This window comes from Poeciliopsis prolifica, unplaced genomic scaffold, assembly GCF_027474105.1.
Source record: "Poeciliopsis prolifica strain line A6 unplaced genomic scaffold, Auburn_PproV2 SCAFFOLD004, whole genome shotgun sequence".
Lineage (NCBI taxonomy): Eukaryota > Metazoa > Chordata > Actinopteri > Cyprinodontiformes > Poeciliidae > Poeciliopsis > Poeciliopsis prolifica.
This window is the reverse complement of record NW_026562379.1, coordinates 1,817,742-1,842,394: the sequence shown is the minus strand read 5'-3', so window position 1 is coordinate 1,842,394 and position 24,653 is coordinate 1,817,742. Positions and strand designations below refer to the sequence as shown.

The 24,653-nt window shown below is 40.8% G+C and overlaps 1 protein-coding gene across 2 annotated transcripts in view; it reads right to left on the bottom strand.

The window, feature by feature from the left end:
* grik4 (glutamate receptor, ionotropic, kainate 4) overlaps positions 1-24,653 on the bottom strand; it is a 323,313-nt gene that overhangs the window by 15,401 nt on the left and 283,259 nt on the right. For both annotated transcript variants that reach the window (XM_055028391.1, XM_055028392.1), the window contains exons 13-14: positions 15,240-15,443; positions 9,206-9,319 (exon numbers count right to left, since the gene is read on the bottom strand). In XM_055028391.1, coding sequence (XP_054884366.1) covers positions 9,206-9,319; positions 15,240-15,443 — 318 coding nt within the window. The remainder of the gene's footprint in view (positions 1-9,205; positions 9,320-15,239; positions 15,444-24,653) is intronic.

Here is a 24,653-nt window from a genome sequence, read left to right as displayed (position 1 = left end):
AGCATTTTGTCTTCCGAGAAGGCAAAATGCTTTACAGGGAGAGGCCTCTGATAATCAACTGAACCATTATGGCTGCATTAAACATAAATTCATTTCCATGACCTATACTTGACTTCCAGCAGGACTGGGGTGAACAGTAGCCACGCTCAGAGGGAAAAGAGGGAAGAAGATTAATAGCGTTGGCTCGAGCAATAAGGCTAGCAATGCCGAAGCAGCTACAGGGCTGCTATATATCTGTTTGGATTGGTTAGCGGGATATAAAGTAGCTAAAATAAGGTCAGCAGTCAGTGCACCAGTGGGAAACCAGGGGCTAATTTCTAATGTTTCATTATCCACCGCCAGCAGCTTTTGTCCTCTAAATGAAACCAATTGCAGATGAACCAGCATCAAAACGGGTCTGCATGCATATTCATATGAGTTTGTGAACACTCATATTGTATTTCTCTCCTGCAAATTCAGTAAGAGAACATTAGCCGTTTACACACTGTCGCACAATCCACCATCTGCTAACGACCAGGAAATGGAGGTGGCTGTCGGGGCAGGGAGGGCGCTCACATAGTGAAGGTGATCAAGAAACCTGACTGTCTGAGCGCTATTACAAGACAAAGGCATAACACGTCGTGTAGAAACTGCTTATCTTCCATTTCAGAAACACTCTGGAGCCCATGTGAACAAGCCTAAATCACTTTTATGGAAATATACTCAATTAAGTGTTCCTAGGAGACCTCACGCAAGCTGGAACAAAATATTGATAGATTTCTGAGGCCCTTCAAAATCAAATTTGAGGCAAAGAGAGGGGGAATGATTTCGTAGGGCATTTGTTATGCTAAAAGACACGTGCAGAGATGGAAAAACTCATTAATGCAACCGTAATCACTTGTGTTTAAGCCTGGTTACGGAAATCAGGGGCAAAGACTGAGATTCACTAACACTTTGAACAAGATTCAAATCAGTCTGCCAGTCATAATGTGCACCGTTCTATCTGCAAGGGGTAATTGCTTGTGACGATAATGATGATAGTGGTCTGGAAATAGACGAGCAGTGTGCTGAAGCACACAATGGCCTTCTTGAAGGTAGAGTGCTGCTGCAAGGAGAGAAATGATGCCAAGTCGCCTTCAGTTGGCACCAGAGGTTGTGCTGACGAGAGTCTTCCTGTTCGCTTGTTCGGGTTGGTGCATGCTGAAGAAGCGCTTTGTGAACTGCTGGCCCCGGCGTGCCTGCATCTTAAGTTCCCACCGAGGTGCTGTTATTATGCTAAAACAGAGCCGGGGAGGTGAGGGACTCCCGTGCTAACAGATGGCAGAGAGGGTGGCGGAGAGAGAGGACAGGCAGGGAGAGGCGGGAAAGAGAAAGAGATTACAAGGACAAAAGAGAAAACAGTTGGAGATTGTGCTGCTCAGGAAATCTCAAGATTTTTGTGCGCTAAAATGTTGCCTTTTGGACTCAAAGTTGTGCTTTTCAAGGGCTGAATGGGATCGTCAATAGTGTGAATGAAGCAGACGCACTAATGAGCACTCTGTGGAAACTGCATAAAATGTTCCTCTTTTCAAAAGCGTGTCATGAGTTTTTTCCACAGGAGACACTTCTTCCTTTAAATATGCCTTTTTGAGAGCATTTAAGTAAACTAGGAGCAGAGAAAGCAACTTTGTACTTTCATAGTTTTGGTTCGCTCTTTTTGCTCTTCAAAGACATTTTTTTTTCTCTCCACTCCAGTTCTGATAAAATAACTCTGCACTCAACACCAAACAGCAGAAGCACGATGATAGCTCATGAAGGCAGCAGGACATTTTGAAGCAGAGTGGTCAAATTTAGTTCAGACTGAAATCGATAAAAGAAGGAGAGCTGGAGAGACTGATGGGAATTTAGAAAGAAACAAATCTCATCTGTTTTGTTCCAATTTCAGCTGAAAAACATCAGAAGATTCACAGATTAACATGAGAGGCACCTGGACGAACTCTGAACAAATGGAAATCTCAAACAGAAGATTTTTAAGGACTGGAATATGTTTGTGATCTGATGTCAGCTGTTAAAGTCGGAATATCTGGTTGTCAAGTTGTATGAAAGAGAGGTGGAAACATGAAATTCTTCAAATAAAGCAGAGTCTCATATGAAATGAGGTATTTTGTGACGTTCTCTAATTGGAGGTTGAAATTCAGGTTGTTTGTCTTTTTCTCTGATGTTCCCAGAGAAGAAACGATCTGCTGAAGATCCACCTTTAAACCCTCTGCATGTACAGCAGTTCAACATCTACTTATCTTTTGAAAACTCAATCCCATTTAATTTAAGACTCAACTTCGGAGCGAAATCAAAGTCAAAAATACTTTATTCATTTCACACTGAAATAAAATTCTTCAGTCACTGCGCGTTATGACTTTTTAGTTTTGTACTTTTATGATGTGAAAAACTTTGAACTGCCTCGATGAAATGTGCTATACAAACAAACGTGATTGATTGATATCAAAGTGGATCCAAAGAGGACTCTTATTGTGTTACCATTATTTTTAGAGGCTGCATAAAACTTAAAAATGAGGTACAGCTTTACGTTCAAACAGAACCCTAAAGAAACATCGTCAGTTCCTGAGAACCACTGCAACCTTCAGTTGCAGAGAGGCTCCTACAAACCTAAATCAAATGACCCAATTACCTCCTCAGGAAGTCGTTAATTTCGATAGAGACGCCTGTAAAAGTTGCCTTTTGCCAAGCACAACCTGCATCAGGCAGTATATCTTATTAGTAAAGTGTTAACTCATCATTCTTGGAATATATATCTTAGCTAACAATTGCCTCATTCCAAACAATGGCTTGGAATATCAGTGATAATGTGATAAGGTTATGGAGGGAAAAATTGAGGAAAAAAAACTTTTGAAGTTGTACAAATCTTTTAAAATCACTTTTAAAAATCTGTAAAAAAAAAAAATTCTACAGCACTTTTGCCAAATTGTCCATCAGTTGTTAGATGGTGAGAGTCTCACAGAAAGGATTTTTTTTGTTGCTTAAATCGGCTTCAACTATTCTATTTCAGCCGCCCAGTTCTGTAGCACTGCCTGAAAAGTTGGAAAATTGTGATGTCTACCTTTTGTCTCACAAGTACAACCTGTGCCAATGCAAGATCTCACAGGGTGAAGGAGGTTAAAGAAACAAAGGCACCTCCACACGGTCTGGCATTTTGCTCTTTCAGCTCCGTTCTTAGAGATGTATGGAGGGAGAATAATGTCTTCATTTTGTAAGGTTAGTGTGTCGCAGATCGTCAGCACCTTTGCACGTGTGTGTATCTTTCAAATCTTGTCAGCAGCTGTCTTTGCTGTCAGTCAGCTTCTGCACGGCGGTTTCAGTACGTTCTCGGACGAGCACCTCTGCTCCCCCTGCACAGAGGCAGCAGGTGGTTGACTGCTGACGGGCAAAACACAGCAACCGCAAGCCGTGAGGTAGTAACGGTTCAAACACTCCAAAGAGGCAGAAGGTTGTGGTATTGACAGGAATAGCTGCTCCGGTGCATGAATCAGACTCAGAACGAACCAAATGTGATTTTATAAGGGTTCAGTAAAGCAGTACGTTGCCCCGTCTTCTTACACATAAACATTTGCTGCTGAGTATAAACTATTTTTATTAAGGCAGTGAATCATTTTACGGGTGTTCATCCCTCCCTTAAGACGATAAGAGGATATGAGGCAAATCAAAGCGTGTGCAAAGATGGAGACAGAAAAACAAAATCCTTTATGACCTGCTTTCATGAGAAAATCAAAACAAATAAGCTAAAAACTGATGCCTTCAACGGTACGCATACTCTTGTTTTTCTCTTGGCACCTAAATTAGCGAGTTGGACGTTTAACTTTTATTGCCCTTGTTCTCTCGCACCTTCCCATCACCCGTACTCCTCCTCTCTGTGTTCCCCCCGGGGGAGTTGCCTACATGCCAGGAAGGTGACTGAAGATGCTGGTGAGGTTATCCAGTCAAGGGTTTCACCAAGTCATCCGGCCTTTTCGTATTCATACCACACCATCACCCCCCGAGGCAACAGAGGGGTTCGCCTCCTGAATACTGACTCAATGAAAGAAACTTCCTTTTGTCATTTTACCTCACACACTCACCTGCTCGCCTCTCTGCTCTGATTTCTTTGTCCTCTCTCTGCTCAGCTCCTGCCTCTCTTTCCTCCCGTTTCTTCCTCGTTCCCTTTTATGTTGTCTTCCTTGCTATCCCTCCCAGAGCCTCCCTGCCTTGTGTCTTTCACTCGGGGCTCTTTGATGATGTGCACATTGCTAATTGTGTCCGAGCAGATGCTGTCAGATGTTACGGCTGATGAAACGGCCACGGGGGCAATCTGTGGGGAGGACCTGATTTGGCAGAGGTCAAACGGGGTCACTTTCACAGCGGCATCCTGCTGCCTCCCGAGCTCACCAGGTCGGTCGGCTTCCTGTCAGGCTGGTTTATACAAAAGCGCAAATCTATGTGACCTTATGTGCCTACAGGCTCTGCGAAAAATGTTTTCACATTAAAAGCTCAAATTTCATGTGTTTGGCAGAGAATGTCTGTGAAAGAATATTAGTTTTACAAACATTTATAGAAATATTTTTTATTTTTGGCTCTAGTGGCTTTTATTTGAAAGTGCTTTGACAAGAAAGCAGGGTAATGAGAGAGAGATGGAAGACATGTGGAAAAGGTCACTAGACCGGGAATTGAACCTGCGACGGCCATGACCAAGGCCTCCCCATGCGGGCTGTACTCAACCCCTGCGCCACCACAGCTCCCCTGCTAATAGAAATTTGTATTCAGTGTCCTGTAAGGTGGCACCAGTTCAGTCAATTGCCTCCAGAACAAATTGGTCCATTTATGTGCATTTTAATCTTAGTATCAGTAAAAGTTTAGCTTTTCTGTGAAGGACCCAGAAGTTTGTTAGAAACCATTGATGAACAGCTTGATGAAGGCAGGAAAGACATTAAATATAGGTGTAGAGTACAGCTGTGGGTCTGCACTGGAAAGGCTGGGCAAGGAAAGCAACGACGAGAACATCAGCTAACTTTGGGGAAGCTGCAGACCGGACAAGCGGATAGTTGAGCACTACACAAACATTTTAATTATAGGGTAGCAAGAAGGAAGTCTTTGTTAAAAGAAAACCAAAATAACTTATTTTTTTTAGCAAAGGTGTAAAACACTGAGTGGTGGAAAACTAACACACCCTTATGATGACAGTCTGTCAGAAGTCAATCCTAAAGGAGGAGGCTGCAAAAGACCTCAGGTTCACTTTACAAAAGGACAGCAACCCCAAACATGGAGCCAAAGTTGCAATCAAACACTCTAGATTAAAAAAATAAAATTGCATGTGTTAAGAATGGTGGGGAGTAGAGCACAACCCACAAATGGAGGCTTTAGTCCTCGACACGGACATCGCAGGTTTGAGTCCCGGTAACCTTTGCTGCACATCTTTCTCTCATTACCCACTTTCCTGTCTGGCCACAAAACCTTCACAAGAAAAAAGAAAAAAAAAGCAGAATTGTCCAGTCAAAGAATAGTGGTAAACTCGTCTTCTCTCTTGAATCTAAAGAAGAGTTTGATCTAAATGAGTTTGATCCATTTTGTAAATTAGAGTGGGCAACAATTTCATTCCTTATATCTCCAAAGCTAGCAGAAACACATACAAACACTTTATGCCACACAAATATTTCCTAAAAACCCAAAAGCCATGTATGCTTTTACTTGCCACTTTACCGCTGCACACCACTTTTTGTTGGTGTGTACATAACATTCCAATGAAATACATATAGGTTTGTGTGTTTGTAATTTATGCAGTAAATAAAGGTCATGCTGCTGAGTCAGATGCAGGTTTCATACTCTGCATCCTCAATTAACTCCAGTTAAAGTCTAGTTAACCACCATGCTCTCCTCTTTTTTGCTCATTTACTTCTAGTCTTTTCTTTGCTGACATCTTTGGATCCAAGTTATTTGTTTTATAGAGATTTTATTAAAGCTTTACTTTTTCATGACGGTTCTAAAAGGCCTCAGGTAATGTCTGAGCCTATAAATCCAATGAACATTTCAGTCCTGCAGTCACACATACGTTACAGGCTCCATATCATGTGATGCATCACATCACATGACAGGCACCTTCATAGTATATGGCACTCACTGACATCGCCCAGGCTGCTGTGAAACTGCTGGGGAGGAAAGCGAGAAAACAGAAAGAGGTTGTTCTCTTCCTGCTGCAGACAAGAAGTAGAATTGCAGAAATATATTCAATGTTTTTTTTTTTTTGTACAAATATAGTGCAGAGTCACAACCCTCCAGAGTAAGACAAGCAAGAGTATCCCCTCTGCTGAATAAAGACCCTGGCATTGCTTAATTCACACCCAAGTTTACGCTGAGCCAAATCAGACAAATATTTTAACAACCCAGTAATCAAAACATGACTAACATATTAATATGCATTTAATATTTATCCTTTTCTTACTTTTTACCATCTCAATCTATCATTATCTGCAGTAAAATGTACTTGATCAACATCGTTTCAGTTCGGTTCATATAATACATCTGCTTCATATTTATTTTCCTCCTTTATATTCATTAAAATGTTTGGTATGCGGAGATGTGATAATTGCTTGTGTCACATATATGTGAGGTACGACAGAGCTAAATTGATCACATATCAGTTACTTGCCTGAGAGTGCAATAACTTAACCACCACCTGAAACAAACTATATTGCAAGAATTATTGCTTCATTTTCAGGTTTTCTGTTCACTTTATCATCTATAGGTGGAGCGATCTATCACCTTAACATGATAGATCGCTCTCAGGAGCTCAGCATTGAACTGTAAGCCCAGCCTTGAAATTTCATCTCTAATAAATATTAGTCAGTGGTGTTAGAATAAAAATAGAAAGGATTGTAAATGACATGTGGTCAGGCAGGGTGAAGGAAAAACACTGAGTGGGGCCAGAGGATTTTGAGGCTCTTTGTGCAAAGAGGCAACTTTTCAGGAGCTAGAGATCTTCTCACTTTATGTGGCATTCAATAGAGCTGATGACAGAGCATAGAGAGGTTCAAGACAGTGGGTTTAAGCGGCTGTGCAGCTACATTCAAGAGCTACATCACCAAGCTCAATGCAACATGCGGTGGTGGTGTAAAGCACGCTGCTGCTGCTGGGCTGTAGAGTGGTGGAGGCATGTTTTCTGGAGTGATGAATCATTCCTCTCTGTCTGGCAATTCAGTGGTTGGGTTTGGGTTAGACAGTTCCCTGGAGAACTGCCTGACTGTCTTGTTTTAAGAATAACATTTGATAGAGTAGCTCAGGCTCTGAAGTCCTTAGTTCCAGTGAAAGAAACTCTTCATCCTTCAGACTGCTGAGATTATTTTGGGGAACTTCAAGTTTCCAACTTTGTGGATATCATTTGAGGATGGTCTCATCTTGTTCAGACACAAATACCCATCAGTGCAAAAAGCAAGGGGCATAAAGGAACACTTTCAAGGCGAATTCGAGCAAAGTGCGAGGCAAACTTTTTCACCTAATTGTGTCTGACCTCAAAATTTCTCTTGTGGAAGAATGGTCAAAAATTTCCATTAACATTCCTAAACTTTGCTCTGCAGTGTGAGGGAAACCTGCCTAAGGTGTAATTGAGTCCATTTAATGCAATTTTTTTTTGAGTGTATAAAGCAATGGTTGGTTTTATAGTGCCAGATTTCTAACAAGCCAGTCGGACTTAATTTTGTGCTTCTTTCTAGGATCTGTTGTTGGCGTAGCATAAATGCTGTTTCTTTACCATCAAAAATCTATATTGGAAAACAACACAAGTGTTCAATAATAGAAATAAAGTGGAGAAACAGTGTGTGTAGGTGACAGAAACAGGAGACAGAGAGGCAAACACGCTGACAAAGAGGAGAAATTGAAATTAAATGGTAATTAATAGGTAGCCAGCACTTTCAATTCATCACATTCACCCTTCCTATTGATCACACTGAAATTTTCATTTAAAGTTTGAAATAAGCGGCAGACCGCCTCTGCAGAAAGCACTGAGCCATGGATCAATAGCCAGTGGATTAGAACTAAATAAGTGCAGTCACAGAAATTCAAATATTGGATTTCAGAGCATGGCGAGAGACTGCTGTGAATCAGATCTAGAAATGCCCCGGGGCGACCAGAACGTAAAGAGAGAACAGGGAAACGAAAGATGCAAACGGAGAGAGACAAAGGTAGAGGGATGCGGGTCTTTATCATCTCCCATCCCGCTCTGTTCTCTCTGCCTTTTCAAACGCTGTTATCTCCGCTTCTCTTTCACTGACCTTTTTACTCAGAAAATGGGTCGAGTCTGCGCTAATTTCACTCTTTGACCGGGGGCCCTGCGGCGACAGAGGCTCCACGTCGTCTCCTCTTGATGTCACCCACCTGCTGGCTTTCCACCTCTATGGTCACACACTACCCCACCGCCCATTTAAGGCTACAACCTGCTGCAAAGCATTGATCGATTCCCCCCAGCCGTTGGTTTGCGGCTGACTCTTTCAGGTACTCGAGAAGTGAGCAGGCTGCAGGAAGGAGAGGGATGAACAAGGACGCACAGGAGGTGGAGATACAGGATCGAAGAAACACGACTAAATGCCCCTCCGGGATAGCACCGCGCAGTTAGCTTGCGCACGTGGCTGAACATCTCGGAGCAGATTCTGGCCAGGGCCTCTGGGCCCTTTGGTGTCACCTTGTGTTTTGGTGGAGGGCCGGTGATTAATGGGCCAGGGTTTCTGCAAACGCTGGCTCGATTCCACCTGCTCTGCTGCTGCCGTTTCGTTCCTCTTTGTGCGTGCGCAGGCCAGCGCTCGTGTGAATAAGACGGCTGAACCATAATCAGAGAGCAAGCAGAAAGCAACAGTGAAACTGCTACATTCATTAAGAAGTTCACACTACAAAACACACCATCTGGTGCTGGCAGAGCGGGTGGACAAAGGAGGAAACATGAGAACACACAAGAAGGGATGGGAGCTGGTTATTGTTGAGAAGTTGATATTGGGAAGAACAAGCAAGAAAGGAATAGATCCAGCAGATGGAGTAAAACAGGAAGAGGATAAAGCGTCACCTGAGAGGTGAGAAATGCCATGAGGTCTCCAAGCAGCAGAAATTACTTCAGGATTTAGACTGGCAAAAAGAGACACTTGAGAAAAAGAGAATTGAGTGGGTCTTTTACAGCTATTACACGTGGCTGACAGCCTGCTGTGTATGTGTGGTAACTCACCAGGTGGACACGGTACATGATGCTGATTCCCAGGGTCATGAAAGGCTTGGAGAAGTCGATCACCTTCTCGCGCTCCGCTGTGATGGTGAGTCCAGCCACTGCCAGGTCAGCTTTCTGAAAGGAGAGTCAGATCACGTCATGAAAACAAAACCAGACACTCGTGTAATCCAGTTCCGAGGAATAACATCCTTTCTGCGACTAAACTGTTTGAAAAGACGACGAGGATGACTAAAGATGGTAGCCAAAACCCCCATAATACCCTTTTCTATCCTTTAGACCCTTTGTCCACCAACAGCACTATCTGTGCTGAGGATAATCCAACATTGGCCCTGTGCGTGCGTGTGTGTGAGTGTGTGTCAGTCGTGAGCGTGGAGGGCACCAGAGAGCTCAGGGTAACCATTGTGGCTGGCCAAGGGACCACTGTCAAGACAAATCACTTGACAAAGCAACGGCTGGCAAAAACACACTGTACGAAACAAACACACACATCTGCAAGCGCACACATACGTAGAAATGCTCAATGCAGCTGAATACTGGAAAGCTTTCTACTAATAATACAGGCCAGCAAAGTGCAACTGCAAAGGATTTTTCATCTCCCTGTAGAGCAAAGAGCGAAAGCAGTAAAGCATTGCTCTTTGTCTGCAGCAGGAGGACTAAGAGGATTGGGGAGATGGAGGAGAGCAGCAGGACAAGAGCAAGCAGAGGGGAGCACTGCACCAGGAACACTTTCTCTTTTTAACAGAATCTGACATTCACAGAATTGGATTTAGATTTGATGTAAGAGTGAATTGCAATAATCAAAGAAACCCTTGGAACAAGTTTAAAATGCCACATCGAGGAGCAAAGTCATGCCTTAGCTTAAAACTCTCCATTATTTCTGTTTTTCCGCCTCCTGGACTCTGAGCCGCTGAACACTGAGGCCCACAGCGTCTCCTGAAGCCCAATCCCTAGCCAGACGCTTTGACCCTCTGTCATCAGCTGGCCTATTTTTCCCTCTCTGCTGTTTGAAAGCACCGCTTCCAGCTCAGAAAGGAAAGACTCATGTAGGGAGCAGGTTTCCAGGCAAATTCAAGAAAGAAACGTCTTTGAAAAGCGAACAGCAGCTTTAACATCTGATGAAATATTAATGAAATGCAATAAGATTCCTCTGGCTGTCTCCTAATGCACCTTCTACTATCACACAATCTAATGTTTGCTGTTAAGCACCGTGGTCATTCATAATATAATCCAGTTAAGAAGACAAAAGAATTTGAATCTGACCTTGGACAAATTAAACTTTTTGTAAGTGCTAAATGTGTGCAAACAAGTAGTGCACATTTGCTCCTTTCTTTCCAGCTGTTTTGGCACTGCTATTTGCACACAATACATGCAAACACAAATAAATTCATTAAAGCTGCAGTAGGCAACTTTTTTTTAAAATAATTTTTTTGCATATGAAAAACACTGAGCTCCCCTGCCTCCTGGACGCATTGACTTTTAATTACTTTCTTAAAATAAGGTACATACTGCAGCTTTAAGTCCAGAAGATTGGAGCTGTTTCTGCCATTTTAGCATTTACAATTAACTCTTCAGCCACAAATAGAGGGCATGAAGTCAAGTGATCATGTCTCCTAAAATAGATCTAAAGTGTTTGACCCAATGAAGTGCTGCTCAAAACATGAAGAGGAATGATGTCAGAACGGCATTAATAAATCAGAATGGGTTTAATAAAATCACAGGTTTTATGATTTTATTAAATCATTAACAGAAATAAAAAGTAATTTTGCAAATATATAGAGGTGGCTTGTATTTACAGCAGCTTAAAAAGAAAAGTTTTAAGTTCATTTAATTGTCCTCGTAGGTTCTGGCTGCGCTCTCGCTCGCCACCTCCTCCTCCTCGTTTCTGGGGAGGAGGAGGAGCAGATGGACCTTCTTCAAATAGTTTACATCATTTTATCTCTGTTTACTAAACTCTGCATGTGAAGAATCTGTTAAAAACACTCAGAAATCGTAAGGTTCATGCTTTTAAAATCAATTGCAAAAATATCCAGTAGATTTCACTTACGTGAATTTATATTCTGACCTCCTGCTTACCAACATCCAGCTAACTTTATTTTTTTTCTCTGCATAAAACATGCAGTTCCACAGACTTCAAGGATGTGATGGCATTTTTCTTCCTGTTGCTACATTAGTTTAAATACAGTAAAATTCATGCATCCGATCTCACATGAATGTGATGAAGTGCTTCGAAAGACTTGTTAAGGACCACATCATCTCCACGCTCTCCCCATCACACGACCCTTTCCAGTTTGCATACCAGTCCAAGCGCAGTGCTGAGGATGCAGTCTCCACTGCTCTCCACCTGAGCCTGGAGCATCTGGAGGAGAAACCCTTGGATGCTGTTCCTGGACTTCAGCTCAGCGTTCAACACCATCATCCCCCAAGACCTGGTGGGCAAACTGGGCCCCTTAGGAATTAACACCCCCCTCTGCAACTGGCTACTGGACTTCCTCACTGACAGAACCCAGGCTGTCAGAATGGAGAACAACACCTCCGATGTCATCACCCTGAACACCGGCACCCCTCAGGGCTGTGTCCTGAGCCCCCTGCTGTTCACCCTGATGACCCACGACTGCCGTCCACACTTCAGATCCAACCACATCCTGAAGTACGCGGACGACACCACAGTGGTGGGCCTCATCCGGGACAACAACGAGACGGCCTATAGGGAGGAGGTGCGGCATCTGGTGGACTGGTGCAGAGGAAACAACCTGATCCTGAATGTCAACAAGACCAAGGAGATCATCGTAGGCTTCAGGAAATCCAGACCCACCCACACACCACTCCTCATCAACGACTCAGCAGTGGAGGTCGTCAGCAGCACCAAGTTCCTGGGGGTGCACATCAACGAAAACCTCAGCTGGTCTCCCCACATCTCCTCACTGGTGAAGAAGGGCCAGCAGCGCATGCACATCCTGCGTCGGATGAAGAGAGCATCCCTCCCACCCCCCATCCTTCAGACCTTCTACAGAGGGACCATCGAGAGCCAACTGACCAGCTACATCTCCATCTGGTCTGGGAGCTGCAGGGCCTCTGACTGGAAGTCTCTACAGAGGGTGGTGAGGACAGGGGAGAAGATCACGGGGGCTCTGCTCCCCTGCATCAAGGACATCGCAGAGAGGCGCTGCCTATCTCGCGCTCACCAGATCCTCTCCGACCCCACCCACCCCAACCATGGACTGTTTTCCCCCCTGGCGTCTGGAAGAAGGTTCCGCAGCATCTTGTGCAGAACAACCAGACTACTGAACAGTTTCTTCCCCCGGGCCATCAGACTGCTTAACGCCACATAACACCCCCCACACACACACTCACAAACCAAATGACCCCCCCATGGACATGGTCAACATGCACTTTAGTTTAGTTTTTTTCACAACACTGAACCTGTGTATTCTATGGCACTTGTATTGTATTTATTTATTTATTGGGTAGTATAAGGTTTTAGCTCTGCTACACTGGTAGCCAAGTAACGACATTTCGTTGTCAAGATTCACCTTGTGTTTTTTTTGTACAATGACAATAAAGGAAGTCTAAGTCTAAGTCCAAGTCTATATATATTAAACGGAAGTTCCTTCCTTACATATTTAAGCCAGAACGCAAAGCTCTCAAAGATCAGAGTTACTTGCACCATGCAGATTGCATAAAGAAAATACCGCCTACTGAAAGATGGAGGTAATTTTAATGCAGTAGGAGGAAAAAAAAAAACTTAAAAAGTGGCAGGCTGTGCTCTTATAGCTTTATAAAAACTGGACAAGGAAGTCTGAAAAGATGGATTTGATTATCCAGTGATTTCTCTAATATACATTTTCCTCAATCAAACAAATTATCTGAACAATATTGTTTTTAAAAAATTATATTAATGGATGAAATAATAAGCAAGCTCACAGCCAGAGCACTACGACAGAATCCAAAAAACCCTTTGTGTTTATTTTGTAAACAAAGAAATCAAATTTGCCACAATATAACTACTCTCTGATAAAGTCAAATGTTATTACAGTTTTGAAGAATGCAGGTGAAAACTTGATGCCCTTTGTGAGAAAATGTTCCTTCCACTCTGTTTAATCACTTCTGTAATTGTGGGTCAAGAGGAGACAACTGTGTGAATAAAAAAAGGGACTGCTTGGATCTTGATGTGCATTTCTGTTTAGAATAATCTGCTTTGTGATATAACTTGAATAGCACAAGCAAATACACAGTGACTTGAACGGCTTTGTGGATTCCCTTCTTTGTTTTTTGAACTGCAGGTTTTTCTAACAAAGCAGAATACACTGCGCTTGGACTCCCCAGGCCTTGTTCTGGGCAAGCACACAGGCTCTCTAACACCAGTAGAAGTGATCATCCTCGCTGGGTGAAACATTATTCAGTCAGAACGTTACAGCCTGGGACATGGGAATCTGTTGTCCAGAATATCCTCAGGCTTCTTTCCCTTCATTCCCTGCTGCTGAGCGTGTATTTCGTACTGTATCTTCTCAACTTATCTTTTAAACTCACAGGCGAAGCTGGTCCCACATCTTTTTGCTTTCACGTCTTCCTCTCACATAGCCTCCGACCATACAAGATGAAGGATTTCTTCTCCCTGCATCCCGCCCCATTCCTCCAGATGACCCTCTGTCCCATGACAAATTCCTCTCAGGCATGCCTTTTTTATTTTTGTGTCGGCAGCTCAGGATCTTAGGCTGCCTTCGAAAGACACGCGTCGACTTCCCTGGAACAGCTTTCAGTGGGTACGGGTTCTGACTATAACACAGGCAGGCACATCTTGCTTTACATTCTTAATGGCTTTGCCCTCCATTAGCCCACAGAATTAAGACAGATCACCACTTTGAGTAGACTCACTCATTCACTACATCATTTCCTCCTCCTCCGCCTCACCCGCGCCTTCCTTCTCACATTTTTGTTTTTAATTTTCTTTTACTCGCCTGCTTCACATCTCCTCCTCTCCATCTCATCCCCTCCCTTCATGTCACCTTATCTGGCTGTCAGCAGACACAACATAGCCGTAAGAACGCAGGACCTCACTGCGAGGTTTTACGGCAACAGTGCAGACCGATTCATTGAGGGAGGAAGGAGGGATAAGAGGCGGCGTTTGTTCAGGTCGGTTCAGACAGCTTATGGAAAGGAGCTGACACAAGACAAGCCACCAACGAGCTGCGACTGGTTTTGTAAAATATAATACTTAAGCGGAAAAGGCCAACCGCGGCGTGAAAAAAAAACAAACAGTGTGAAGTAAAGGAAATTCAGTCACTGTGAACTACATGAAAGCAGAGAAGTCCAATTTAATTTGTCCGTCTGTGTGTGTCAGTATCAGTGGGAATTATTCAAGTTGTTGATGTGCATTTATCACCGAATACACTTGATAATTTATTGTGCGTCTCAGATGCAGGCCACATGAAAGTCTCTATGTGTTTGCATTTTAACCATGGCAGCCGTGTTTTTGGGCATCTCTCAAAAAGATGTGTAAACAAAATTAAATAAATCATTTAAGTTAACACTTGAAACTTAATAATAAGATAAATGAAACTGAATTTATTGTGGTGGTTGCATTTTAATTTAGCGAGGGGAAAAAACTTAGTTAAAAAAAAAGTAATGCAAAAATAACCACCCAAAACAAATCTGGAAAAACACAGAATAAATAAAGGCAACTTTAGCATTTTTTTTTTACTTGCAGAAATAGAAATATCCTTTTATTGTCCCACAAAGGGGAAATATTTGTGCTACAACAGCAGCAAAAGATTCCTACAAAGATGTGAATATTCAGTATATAAAAACAGAATAAAGAACAACTTACTGTACAATAGGGATAAAATTTTAATGTGAGTACTAGAAATTTCCTAAGGAATACAAAACTGGGTAGGTTAAAAAAGTGCAGGCATTTAAGCATTAAAAGATAACAGAGCATAAACAATGAGTGACAGTAAAACTGTGCAGCAGCAGAGATGTGCAGAAAGCAGCAGAAATGTTATTCATAATGAGCAAAGCTACCAGCTACTGTACATACCCTGGAGATGAGCTCTCCAACCATTCCAGTCCACGTCCCATTGGCTCCAGGAACGCCGTAGACGCCGTCCCCGACCAGCCGGATGCGATACTTAAACTTGAGGATGTCTGCCAGCTCCTTCAGCATGTCCACGCAGAAGCCTTCGTAGCGGTCGTTCCCCTCCAGTTCTTGGTGGTTTGGCCGTAGCATTACGTATGGATTCTCCTGCAAAAGCACAGTTTGCATAGCATTACTAGTGATGTTGGAGATGAAGGAAAACATCTTGCACTTCAACAGTTTTTCATATTTAGAAAAAAAAAATACAATAAAAATGATGCCATCGCAGTATGTCTTTAATATTTTATCTGATTGCGTTTCAGATCCAGAACTATTCAGAAGATTTTACGTCTCTCTGGAGGTCATGGGTCACAGGGGGTTTACTGCCTGCAATGAAGATTTTTGGATTTGAAGCAGAGCCAGGTGCCGAAACAGTAACATAGGAGCCTTAATCTGCTGTAACCAGCAAAAAGCTGGATAAGAAACAAAAGCGTTTCTTCCATCTGATCACACAGATGGATCACACACACACCTATTTACAACCTGCCTTTCGGAGATCCAAGTCTGTGTTCGACTGCCAGTTTATTTATGTCTTGTTTTGTGCTTTAGTTGATGTTGGAAAAAGATTTAAAGAGCAATCCCACGGCATATTTCAGAGGCCACTTTAGTGCGTTATTTATCAAATAATGCAGTTGTCAAGCTGCTCTGGTTTGGATTTACGATGCCACAAAAAAAGACTAGATTTTTGCTGTTGAGGAATCATTTCAAGTGACTCATCAATTCAGCTCATCTGTCGTCAACGAGTCTTACAAAAAAAAATCTAAATCTACAAATTAACAAGCAAACTTCAGATGTATTCACACAATGACTTTGTTTTTCAGTGAGGAAATTCAATAACATTTAGAAAGTTTAGTTTTTTAAAACCCTGATTGCAGCCATAAAGCCATGTGTGAGAGCCGTATAAAGCAGACTGCGACTGCATTCAGGAGGGAACAACATAACCACTAATGAAGTGGTGCTGCAGTTTGAGGGCCAGAATAAAAGTGAAATTGTTTTGCCATTGCAAAAGCTGTAAATGCTTATATGTCGGGGACATGATCGATTTGCCTCAAGGTTCAATCTATAAAAATAGTTTTATTTATTTTGCGAAAACTTGATGCCCCTCAGGTGGCACGACTTTTACTTGCGAGCGGTCTTGTTGTCGTCAGGGTTAACTGCTTGGTTCCACTTTTAAAGGCAACAGAGAGCATCACTTTGACATCGTGGATTGAACGGCTCTGCCTCGTTTTCCCTGCATCAGTGGACGAAAGAAACTGCAGCGATGTAATAACCACAAGGATAAAGCAAATGGGCTCCGTCTGCATGTGAGTGTCACTGCAGGCTCAAGGCGCTTACATGGGAGACACTCTGCACAGAACCATCTACATTTTTTAGCATCGTAGTAAATATGTGTAACAAAAATTGCAGAGAAAATGGTGATTTAAAAGAAAAAAACCCAGCGATTAATTTAACTACCATATTTTCCAGATTACACAGCGCACCTTACGCTAAGTTTTTTTTTTAATAGAGTAAACATAAATATATAAGCTGCACCGGGGCATCAGTCGCTGCTCTTCGTTTTGAATAAGCAATAAATTTTGAATGCATTGAAAATTCATAATTTTTAACAAGGTATGACTGAAATCCAGTCAATAACAAGCAGTATTTGATTGGATTTAATAATCTTAATGAACGGCCGACTTTGTCACAAAACGCTGAACTGTTTATGAAGGCAACATTTTCTGAAGTTTGGATTTTGCTGAAACCTTCTTGACATAACTGTTGGTATTGCTGTTTCCTAAATTTATGTTTGCCACAACCAGCAAGCGTTGAGAAACAACTTACACAAACTCGGGAAAAAAAAAAATACAACTGGAAAGATGCAGTAAAAGCATTTTGCTTTCACTTTTATGTGTTGCACCTACACATGGTCTTTTACAGAGTTGATAGGAGAGCATTTCTTGGCAGAGCTTTAATAAAAATTATAGTCCAAAGTCTGTGTACACTAAATAATACACACATTTTTATGATATATATATATATATATATATGGAAAGTAAATGTTTTATTTCTTTCAGTGGTAAGAAAATGGTAGAAGAAAGCTAAATAAAATGGATAACAGCAGTATTTTCCTTAAGTCAGTGTTGAAATTGCATTATATATATATATATATATATATATATATATTATAATTTCTGCTGGTGAAGTTGGGGACTGCAGAAAAAATATTTCAAGAAATGTGTCCACATTTTGGAAATAAAAAAGTAAGTCTTATTTTTATGCTACATAATGTCTTTTAGGGTACAATTTTGCATTGCATGAGTTTATCCTTTATACTGGATTTCTGACACTGCACAGACTTTCAGTAACATTAATCTGAACATTAAAAACAGACATCTTGACTTTGCAGCTCCTTAACAATGGAACAGTGTCTGTGTTTGTGTTTAGTTGAAAATGGGAGAAAATATTACCATTCGTATCTTGTTTCCTTCTATTCCTGGTTAGCCATGCCGAACAAAAATAAACTCTGGAAACATTATTCAGTAAAGCAAAAACTGGACAGCAACAGAGGAGTCTTGAAACCTTTGTGTTTTCATTTCCATTATTGCCGATAGTTTTTGTTTGTGATTTTTTATTATTTTTTTTACAACTTTGTTTCAAGTTGAATCCTCTGTCTTTAAGAGCGTTGGTAAAAATTGCCATTAAAAGTTGTATGGACCGAACTAAACCAGAGGTTTTAAAATTGATCTTAAAACTTTCTTTAAATACTGAAATAAAGTTGTCGTAAAACTATTTCTTAGTCAAAGGGTCACTTAAGTTTAGAATGTAAGAAAATAATTTCTTCTTATGTGAAACATTTACACAGGGGACTGAAAATTGTTCTTTCTATGAAGAGGAAGTCGTAAGGAAATTCCTTCTACGTTCTTTAACACACCACAACCAAATGAAAAGAAGAAAAAAAAACATTGGTTTGAATCTATAAAGCAATGCAAACTTTTAAAACAGTTCCTCAGACTATGCTAGCTACTTATTCCCAGGCCGAAAGGCGTCTGGTTGCATACAGGTAACTTTAGCAGACGAGGAACACTTTCAGATATACACAGGCAAGTAAGTACACACGTTACGACTGTAAAGTGAACCGGAGGATGTTCTTCACATTATACTTCACACCCACAACAATACAGTTCCTCATCTTAAAACCTCCAGGTGTTGAGGACGTCTCCATGCAGCCCTTTCTTGATTTTTTCCCCAGAAGTCTTCTTTTCCCTTAAACAAGCTCTCCAGAGTGCAACAAGACGCCAGCTGGGATATTAATTTGCAGCTGTGTTTGAACAGAAGGCAAATTTGATCTAATAATAGTCCCATAAAATGACAGGCCAATAGGAAATTGGCTGGGGCAATGGAATGGTAAACTTCAAATAAGACTTTTGCAGAAAAGATCGAGATAAATGAACGCTTAAAAAAAATCAAAGAGAACAGAATCAGAGCTTGAGTCTGCATGTGCAAATGCATAAGCATATGCCTCAGTGCCTCTGAGCCTGTGTGCCAGAAAATCAGCCTCCTTGTCTGCTTTTATCAGTCAGCGCAGCAGACACTGCTCAATTTTTACCGTTGCATTTGTGACTGGATGAGAAAGGGTTCGGCGACCCAAAGGGAGTCTGTGGGAAGCTCAGGGAGAATATCAGAGGGCGATGTGGTTGATAAAACAAAACAAAAAAACAACAGAAAATGATGCGTGCAGGAGCGACAAGCAGCACGTTTCAAGTATTAAGAACAAAGTGATTCAATTGAGTTTTAGACTTTGAGGCGATGGGGATTTTAAATAATGGCTGGTATCAAAAACACGTCTGCCAAGGTGAAACCCTGGTTGGATTCAGATTTAAAGTGAGTAACAACAAAAAGTTCATTTCAAAAATACTTCTGCTTCTTCAACTTTTCCACCTTGAGTGCAGCCACAAACTTTCAAATATTTTTCTGAGATATTAGATAATGTAAAAGTAAAGTATAATTGTGAAGTTGTGGAAAAATGATCAGTTTATTTCAAAATTTCTAGATTCTCTTTGTGGATATCTAGTTATCACTGTAACCTCTTATATCGAAAGAGAATCCCAGTTAATTAGCAGAGTTCACTTTTAGTCAGTTTAGACTAAGAGTGCAGCTCTTAAGTTGTATTCTTAGACTAAACTGTTTAAGTTTAGTTATGCTCGACTCTGGCCTTTGTTCAAGAAGTTGGTCAGAATTGACACAAATACAATTGGAGCTAGGTCCTAATAAAAGCTGCAAAGACTTAGGATAAACATAAACATACAGTTATTAAAATGTTATGGTTTGTATTAAGGGTGTCCAATCTTCAGGGGTCGGTGTCTTGCAACCTTTAGATTCATGCCCAGTTGAGCAACTCGGACTCAAACAACTGAATTATTTCCTGAGTATGGATTCGAGTTTGTCCGATCGCTTACCGCAAGTGTTTAATTTGGTTGTATTACCAAATGCAGTTCTGCGCATCTGAGATATTTGTTAATTGCTACTGCTGTTAGTCTGGAGGGGGAAATTGCGCGAAAGCGGCGCTCTGTGGGGGCAGGAGTTCAGACGACAGACCAAACATTTTGGACAGTTCAATGGTTGCCACGTGAGATTAAAGGATTGTTTTAAACATGCATTAAAAAAAAATAAAGGCAAGTCTCCTGGTATGTTTTCAATGAGGGAATAACGTAACACAATGTGAAACTAAAAGAAAATTTTATTTTACATAATACTGCCCTGTCAATTGACTCAGCTCGAGCTGTTTTCCAAAGAAGAACAAGGAAAACTATAAACCTCTACATGTAAAAAGTTGGTCCGGCCCGACCTTTTCTACCTGTAACCACTACGTTTTTCCTAGCAAATGTTAAAAAATGAAAACCATGCATTTCTTCATTTTTTTCCCTAATTATGTGGTGATTTCTCTTGGTCTGTCACACAAATCACAATAAATTTAATTTATGTTAGTAGTTGTAACATAATTTTTTTTGAAAAAGCTCAAACTGCATGTATCTGATTGAAAGGAACCTTACTTTACTATTAGTGATCTGAATAAATACAAGTATCTTATACCCAGGCATGGCTGGTATAAGTGGGCTAGTAGGGCTAAGCCCCCCTGACATTTACAATTTATTTAAAAAAAAACAACAACTTAGAAATAACTACCTACCTACTATTATTGACTATAGTAAATATATTAGTATACCCTTCAAAAATCACCACCAGCTTCAAAAATCACCACCAGCCGCCACTGCTTATACCTCCTAATACCATTAAATGATCTGCTTTCTAAAACTGAATTATTGTTATTGAAGCATGACTGTTCACAGCACAAGAATAAAACACATCCACTGCACACAATTTCCACAACACAATCAAAAGACTCTCAGAGGTAAAGATAAGGCCTGTCACTCGCATCAATACCGCCAGTAGGCCTGGTAAGGACATTTTTGCAAAGATCTGAACAATGGCTGTCACAAACTCAATCAATGCTCACAAACACATGGCTCGCGGCCTTGCAATAAAGTGATAATCAATTCTGTGACAGTTTCTCCCCCTAAAGCTATTTGTGAAATGGAAAAGTAAAGGTGACAGCCGTGCCAGGGGTGTAAGGAAACTAGCCTCATAAAGGCCGGGCAGATGTGTGTGGAGGGCACACAAAGCCTCAGATTCATAAATACTGCAGAGAACACGTCTCCTCTCCGAGCCGCCGCTACAGGTGAGGAATTCTTATGGAGGCCTTCGGCTGAGGCCCGTCTGCTGCCCACAAGCAAGATAACGGTGACATGGCAATCAGACGATGATGAATGAGCTGTGATAGGCACTGAAAATTGCTCCGTGGTGGCTTCCCAAGTTTGGTCTAGGGACTCAATATATCCAAAGTGAAATCAAAGCTCTGCGCTCATCCAATTCTTTGTCTTCTTTTTTTTTTCTTTTTATATATATAAACTGCTTCTACAGTGAAAACACTGTTTCAGCTGCAATCAGACCTAACCCAAACACAGACACACACATCCTCAGTCTTACCAAGCGTCCTTGTAAAATAAGCCATTTCATCTGAATCCCATTAAGGACCAGCAGAGTGTGCCAATATGCCCTCCCCAAGCCATGGGAGTGACGCTGATAAGCGAGCCACTCAGAAAAACACATTAGCACAATTGCCTCTGCTTACAACCCACTTTGTGCCTTATCTGTTTCATCAGCGAGAAGGAGGAGGAGCTGAGTGACTGACAAATCCCTGTGCGTATGTGTGTTTGGAAGGTGTGATGAAAAAAGGCATGAATGACAAATAAAACCCTGAGCAATTTCTTTAAAGGGGAGAAAAACGAACTCAGAGCCTCTTGTGATTAGAAAATAAAAGAGCAGTTGGTTATGAATGGAGGATTTATCATCATTAAATAAGTTAGATTTTAAATAAGTGCTGCATTACGTTTATTGATGTTGAGTCGGTGCAAAACTCTGCCCAGCTGAATTGGGTCACCCTGCATTAGGCGAGTGACACGGTGAAAGGTTTTCTTCTGCCGGGGACATTTTGGATGTTTAATATCATTCCAGTCAGAACACCATGCGATTCAAAACTTTTGTTCTCTTAACAGGTTTCCTTGTTTTTTTATTATTATTATTATTATTACACTTGAATGCTTCAGATCATCAAACATTGAAGAATAATCTGAGTAATTTAAAAATGTAATTTATAAATTACCTCGTTTATTAAGTTGAACCAACTCTACCGTCTAAATCGGGTGTGTCAAACTCAGCTTGTTTTTAAGCAGAAGGTTTTTAAAGGGCCAAAATGTGTTTATAAAACCTACTAAACAGTTACAATATCAATAAACATCTGTTTGTTTCATTAATGAAAGAAACAAAATTTATTAAAATTAAATAATATTGAACATCTTTTCACACTCATTAGCACATCCAGGTTTTTGTTAATGTTTTTATGGGGTTTTTTTGCATTCAAATTTAAAAATATGTGTAAGAATTTTTTTTATTTGAGCTAGCGTACGCTGTTAAACTTGACTTTTTAATTAATTGCCGTACTATAACTTTAGGTCAGGTAAGGCTGAGGCAGCAGGCACTTAAAACCAATGTTTAGGTGACAATAATCGAGCCGCTGCACATCAGCTCGGCGTGAACGAGTCCATGGTCCGGCGATGGAGACGCAGGGCTGCATCCACAACAGCAGATTTAGTAAGGCCTTGTGGAAAACCGAGAGCGGTGGAGATACCATTGCACAGAACGGCTTATAAATGTACGTTTCTAGTTTTTTTAAAAAAAACCTTTGTGAGTGCAGCTCTGTCGTTTGGAAAATTCTCAAGTTCTCAGGTTTCTTTAGATTCTGGTCTTATTGTCCTTTGTGTTGTCAGATTGGGTCTGTTTGTGATTTCTGGATTACACAATCCATAGCAGTAATCACAAAGTTTTTGTGGCCTTAAAAATGAGGATTTAATTAACCAAAGTTTTTGACAGCAGAGTTCAATTTCAAAATGTTGGGGGGAGGATAACTATTTCACATGAGGCCAGATGAATAGTTTTTCTCCATTAATAAATAAAATCATCATTTGAAAACAACTTTCTATATTTTTATGTTTATTAAAATATATTCTTCTATGTGAAACAAAAAATAAAATGAAAAATAGAACACTATGAAGAGGCAAATGCTGTAAATATATTTTGTTGAAAGTTTTTAATTTCAGTTCAACATTTCTTCTTCTCAGTGATCTGAATCTGAACAATCCTGAATCCTTTTAGGGCATTTCAGCCACAACAAACAAGTTTAGGGGAATAATTTGTATCTTTTGAAGTGTTGCAAACACCATCCATCATTTCTTCATGTCCAGCCACTAACACACCATGAGACGAGTAATGACGAAACCTCTTGGTGGGATAATGGATTTATGCCCCATGTGATGTTTCCTTTAATGGCCACACCGATTAGTTCTAATGTCACCTGATTACAGCACCTTTTTGTCTGTCTTAAAAAGTCATTAGTAAAATCCAAAAATCTTTTTTCGTTTGTTGCCTAAAGCCGAAGCACAAAGTTTGTTGAGGTCTTTAGACAGACGCATCTGGTAAGTTTTTTTTTTTTTTATTTCTCACAAACTTATGCTAAAATTGGGTTATTATTTCCACTCACAGAAGTCAATAATAACAAAATAAAGCAAAATTTAGTTTAAATTTCCAAAAATTTAATGTAAATTTTGACATTTCCATCACCTGGAGTCCATCTATTCTAAATTAAGTAACATTATTCATTCAGTAGGGAACAGACTTGTCAATATAACAAGGAAATTAAATTTGTTGACTCAACAAATTTAATTTTTGAAAGTCATAACGAAACCTTTCCAGGCAGTAGTGAACACACTGAAAACTTGACTGCACACAGTAATCAGTAAAGAACGGCCTTGGGAAAGGAGGCAACCAAAAACTCAACACTCATACAGGTGGAGCTACAAAGACAGAAGAATCATTTAGAAGGTGAATCACTAGCACTTTCCACCAAACAGAGTTTTTTTTATTTTTATTGTAGAATAACCATATGGTCATGGATCTTCTTGACTTGAACGCCAAGCCAATATTTGGTAAAAATCAGACACTGCTCATCACCCGGCTCTTACCTACCCAGGGCTGCTGGGCAACAATTCAAGTAAAAAGAATCAGTGAAACAAAAAGTGATTTCTTAAGGATACCTGTTCTGGAGCGCTTTGTACCTCTGACCAGATTCCAACTTGACAAAGCAAAAGATTTTAATCCAAAGCTGTAGACACTCGTGCATGCAACAGGTTGTTTTTGTTGTATCAGAAAGCTCAATATAAATGCTGCAAAAAGCTTGAAGCCAAGTTGTTTATTCAACAACTACTTGAGGAAAGGATTAACAGAAATGCCAGGACACCTGAACATTTTCTTCAGCACACTGAACTGAAAAAGAGAGAAGAAAGCATCATGAAAAAAAGGTCAAGACTTTATACAGTTTGACTCCCAATGGGATTAAGGCAGGAAGAACGAATAATGGCAGGATTTTTGCTACGCCACTAGAGACAATTGGGCTTAAAATATGAACAGACAAAAGGCTACATGTTAAATGTCATGCTAACATGCATTCTGTAGTTGAGCTTATTTCAAGCAAGTCTCCAGGCGTGACTTATCTGCCTATTCTACCCGCCCTTCTGTAACTCTGGCATTTCTCTCAATTCCTGTAAAGCTGCAATATCCACCTTCTCACCTGCTTTTCTTTTTCTCTTCCATATCAGCTCTATAGTGCTTAAACTGTTCCAGGCTTTACCATAACTATTTATTTTCTTGAACATGCCCCTCATG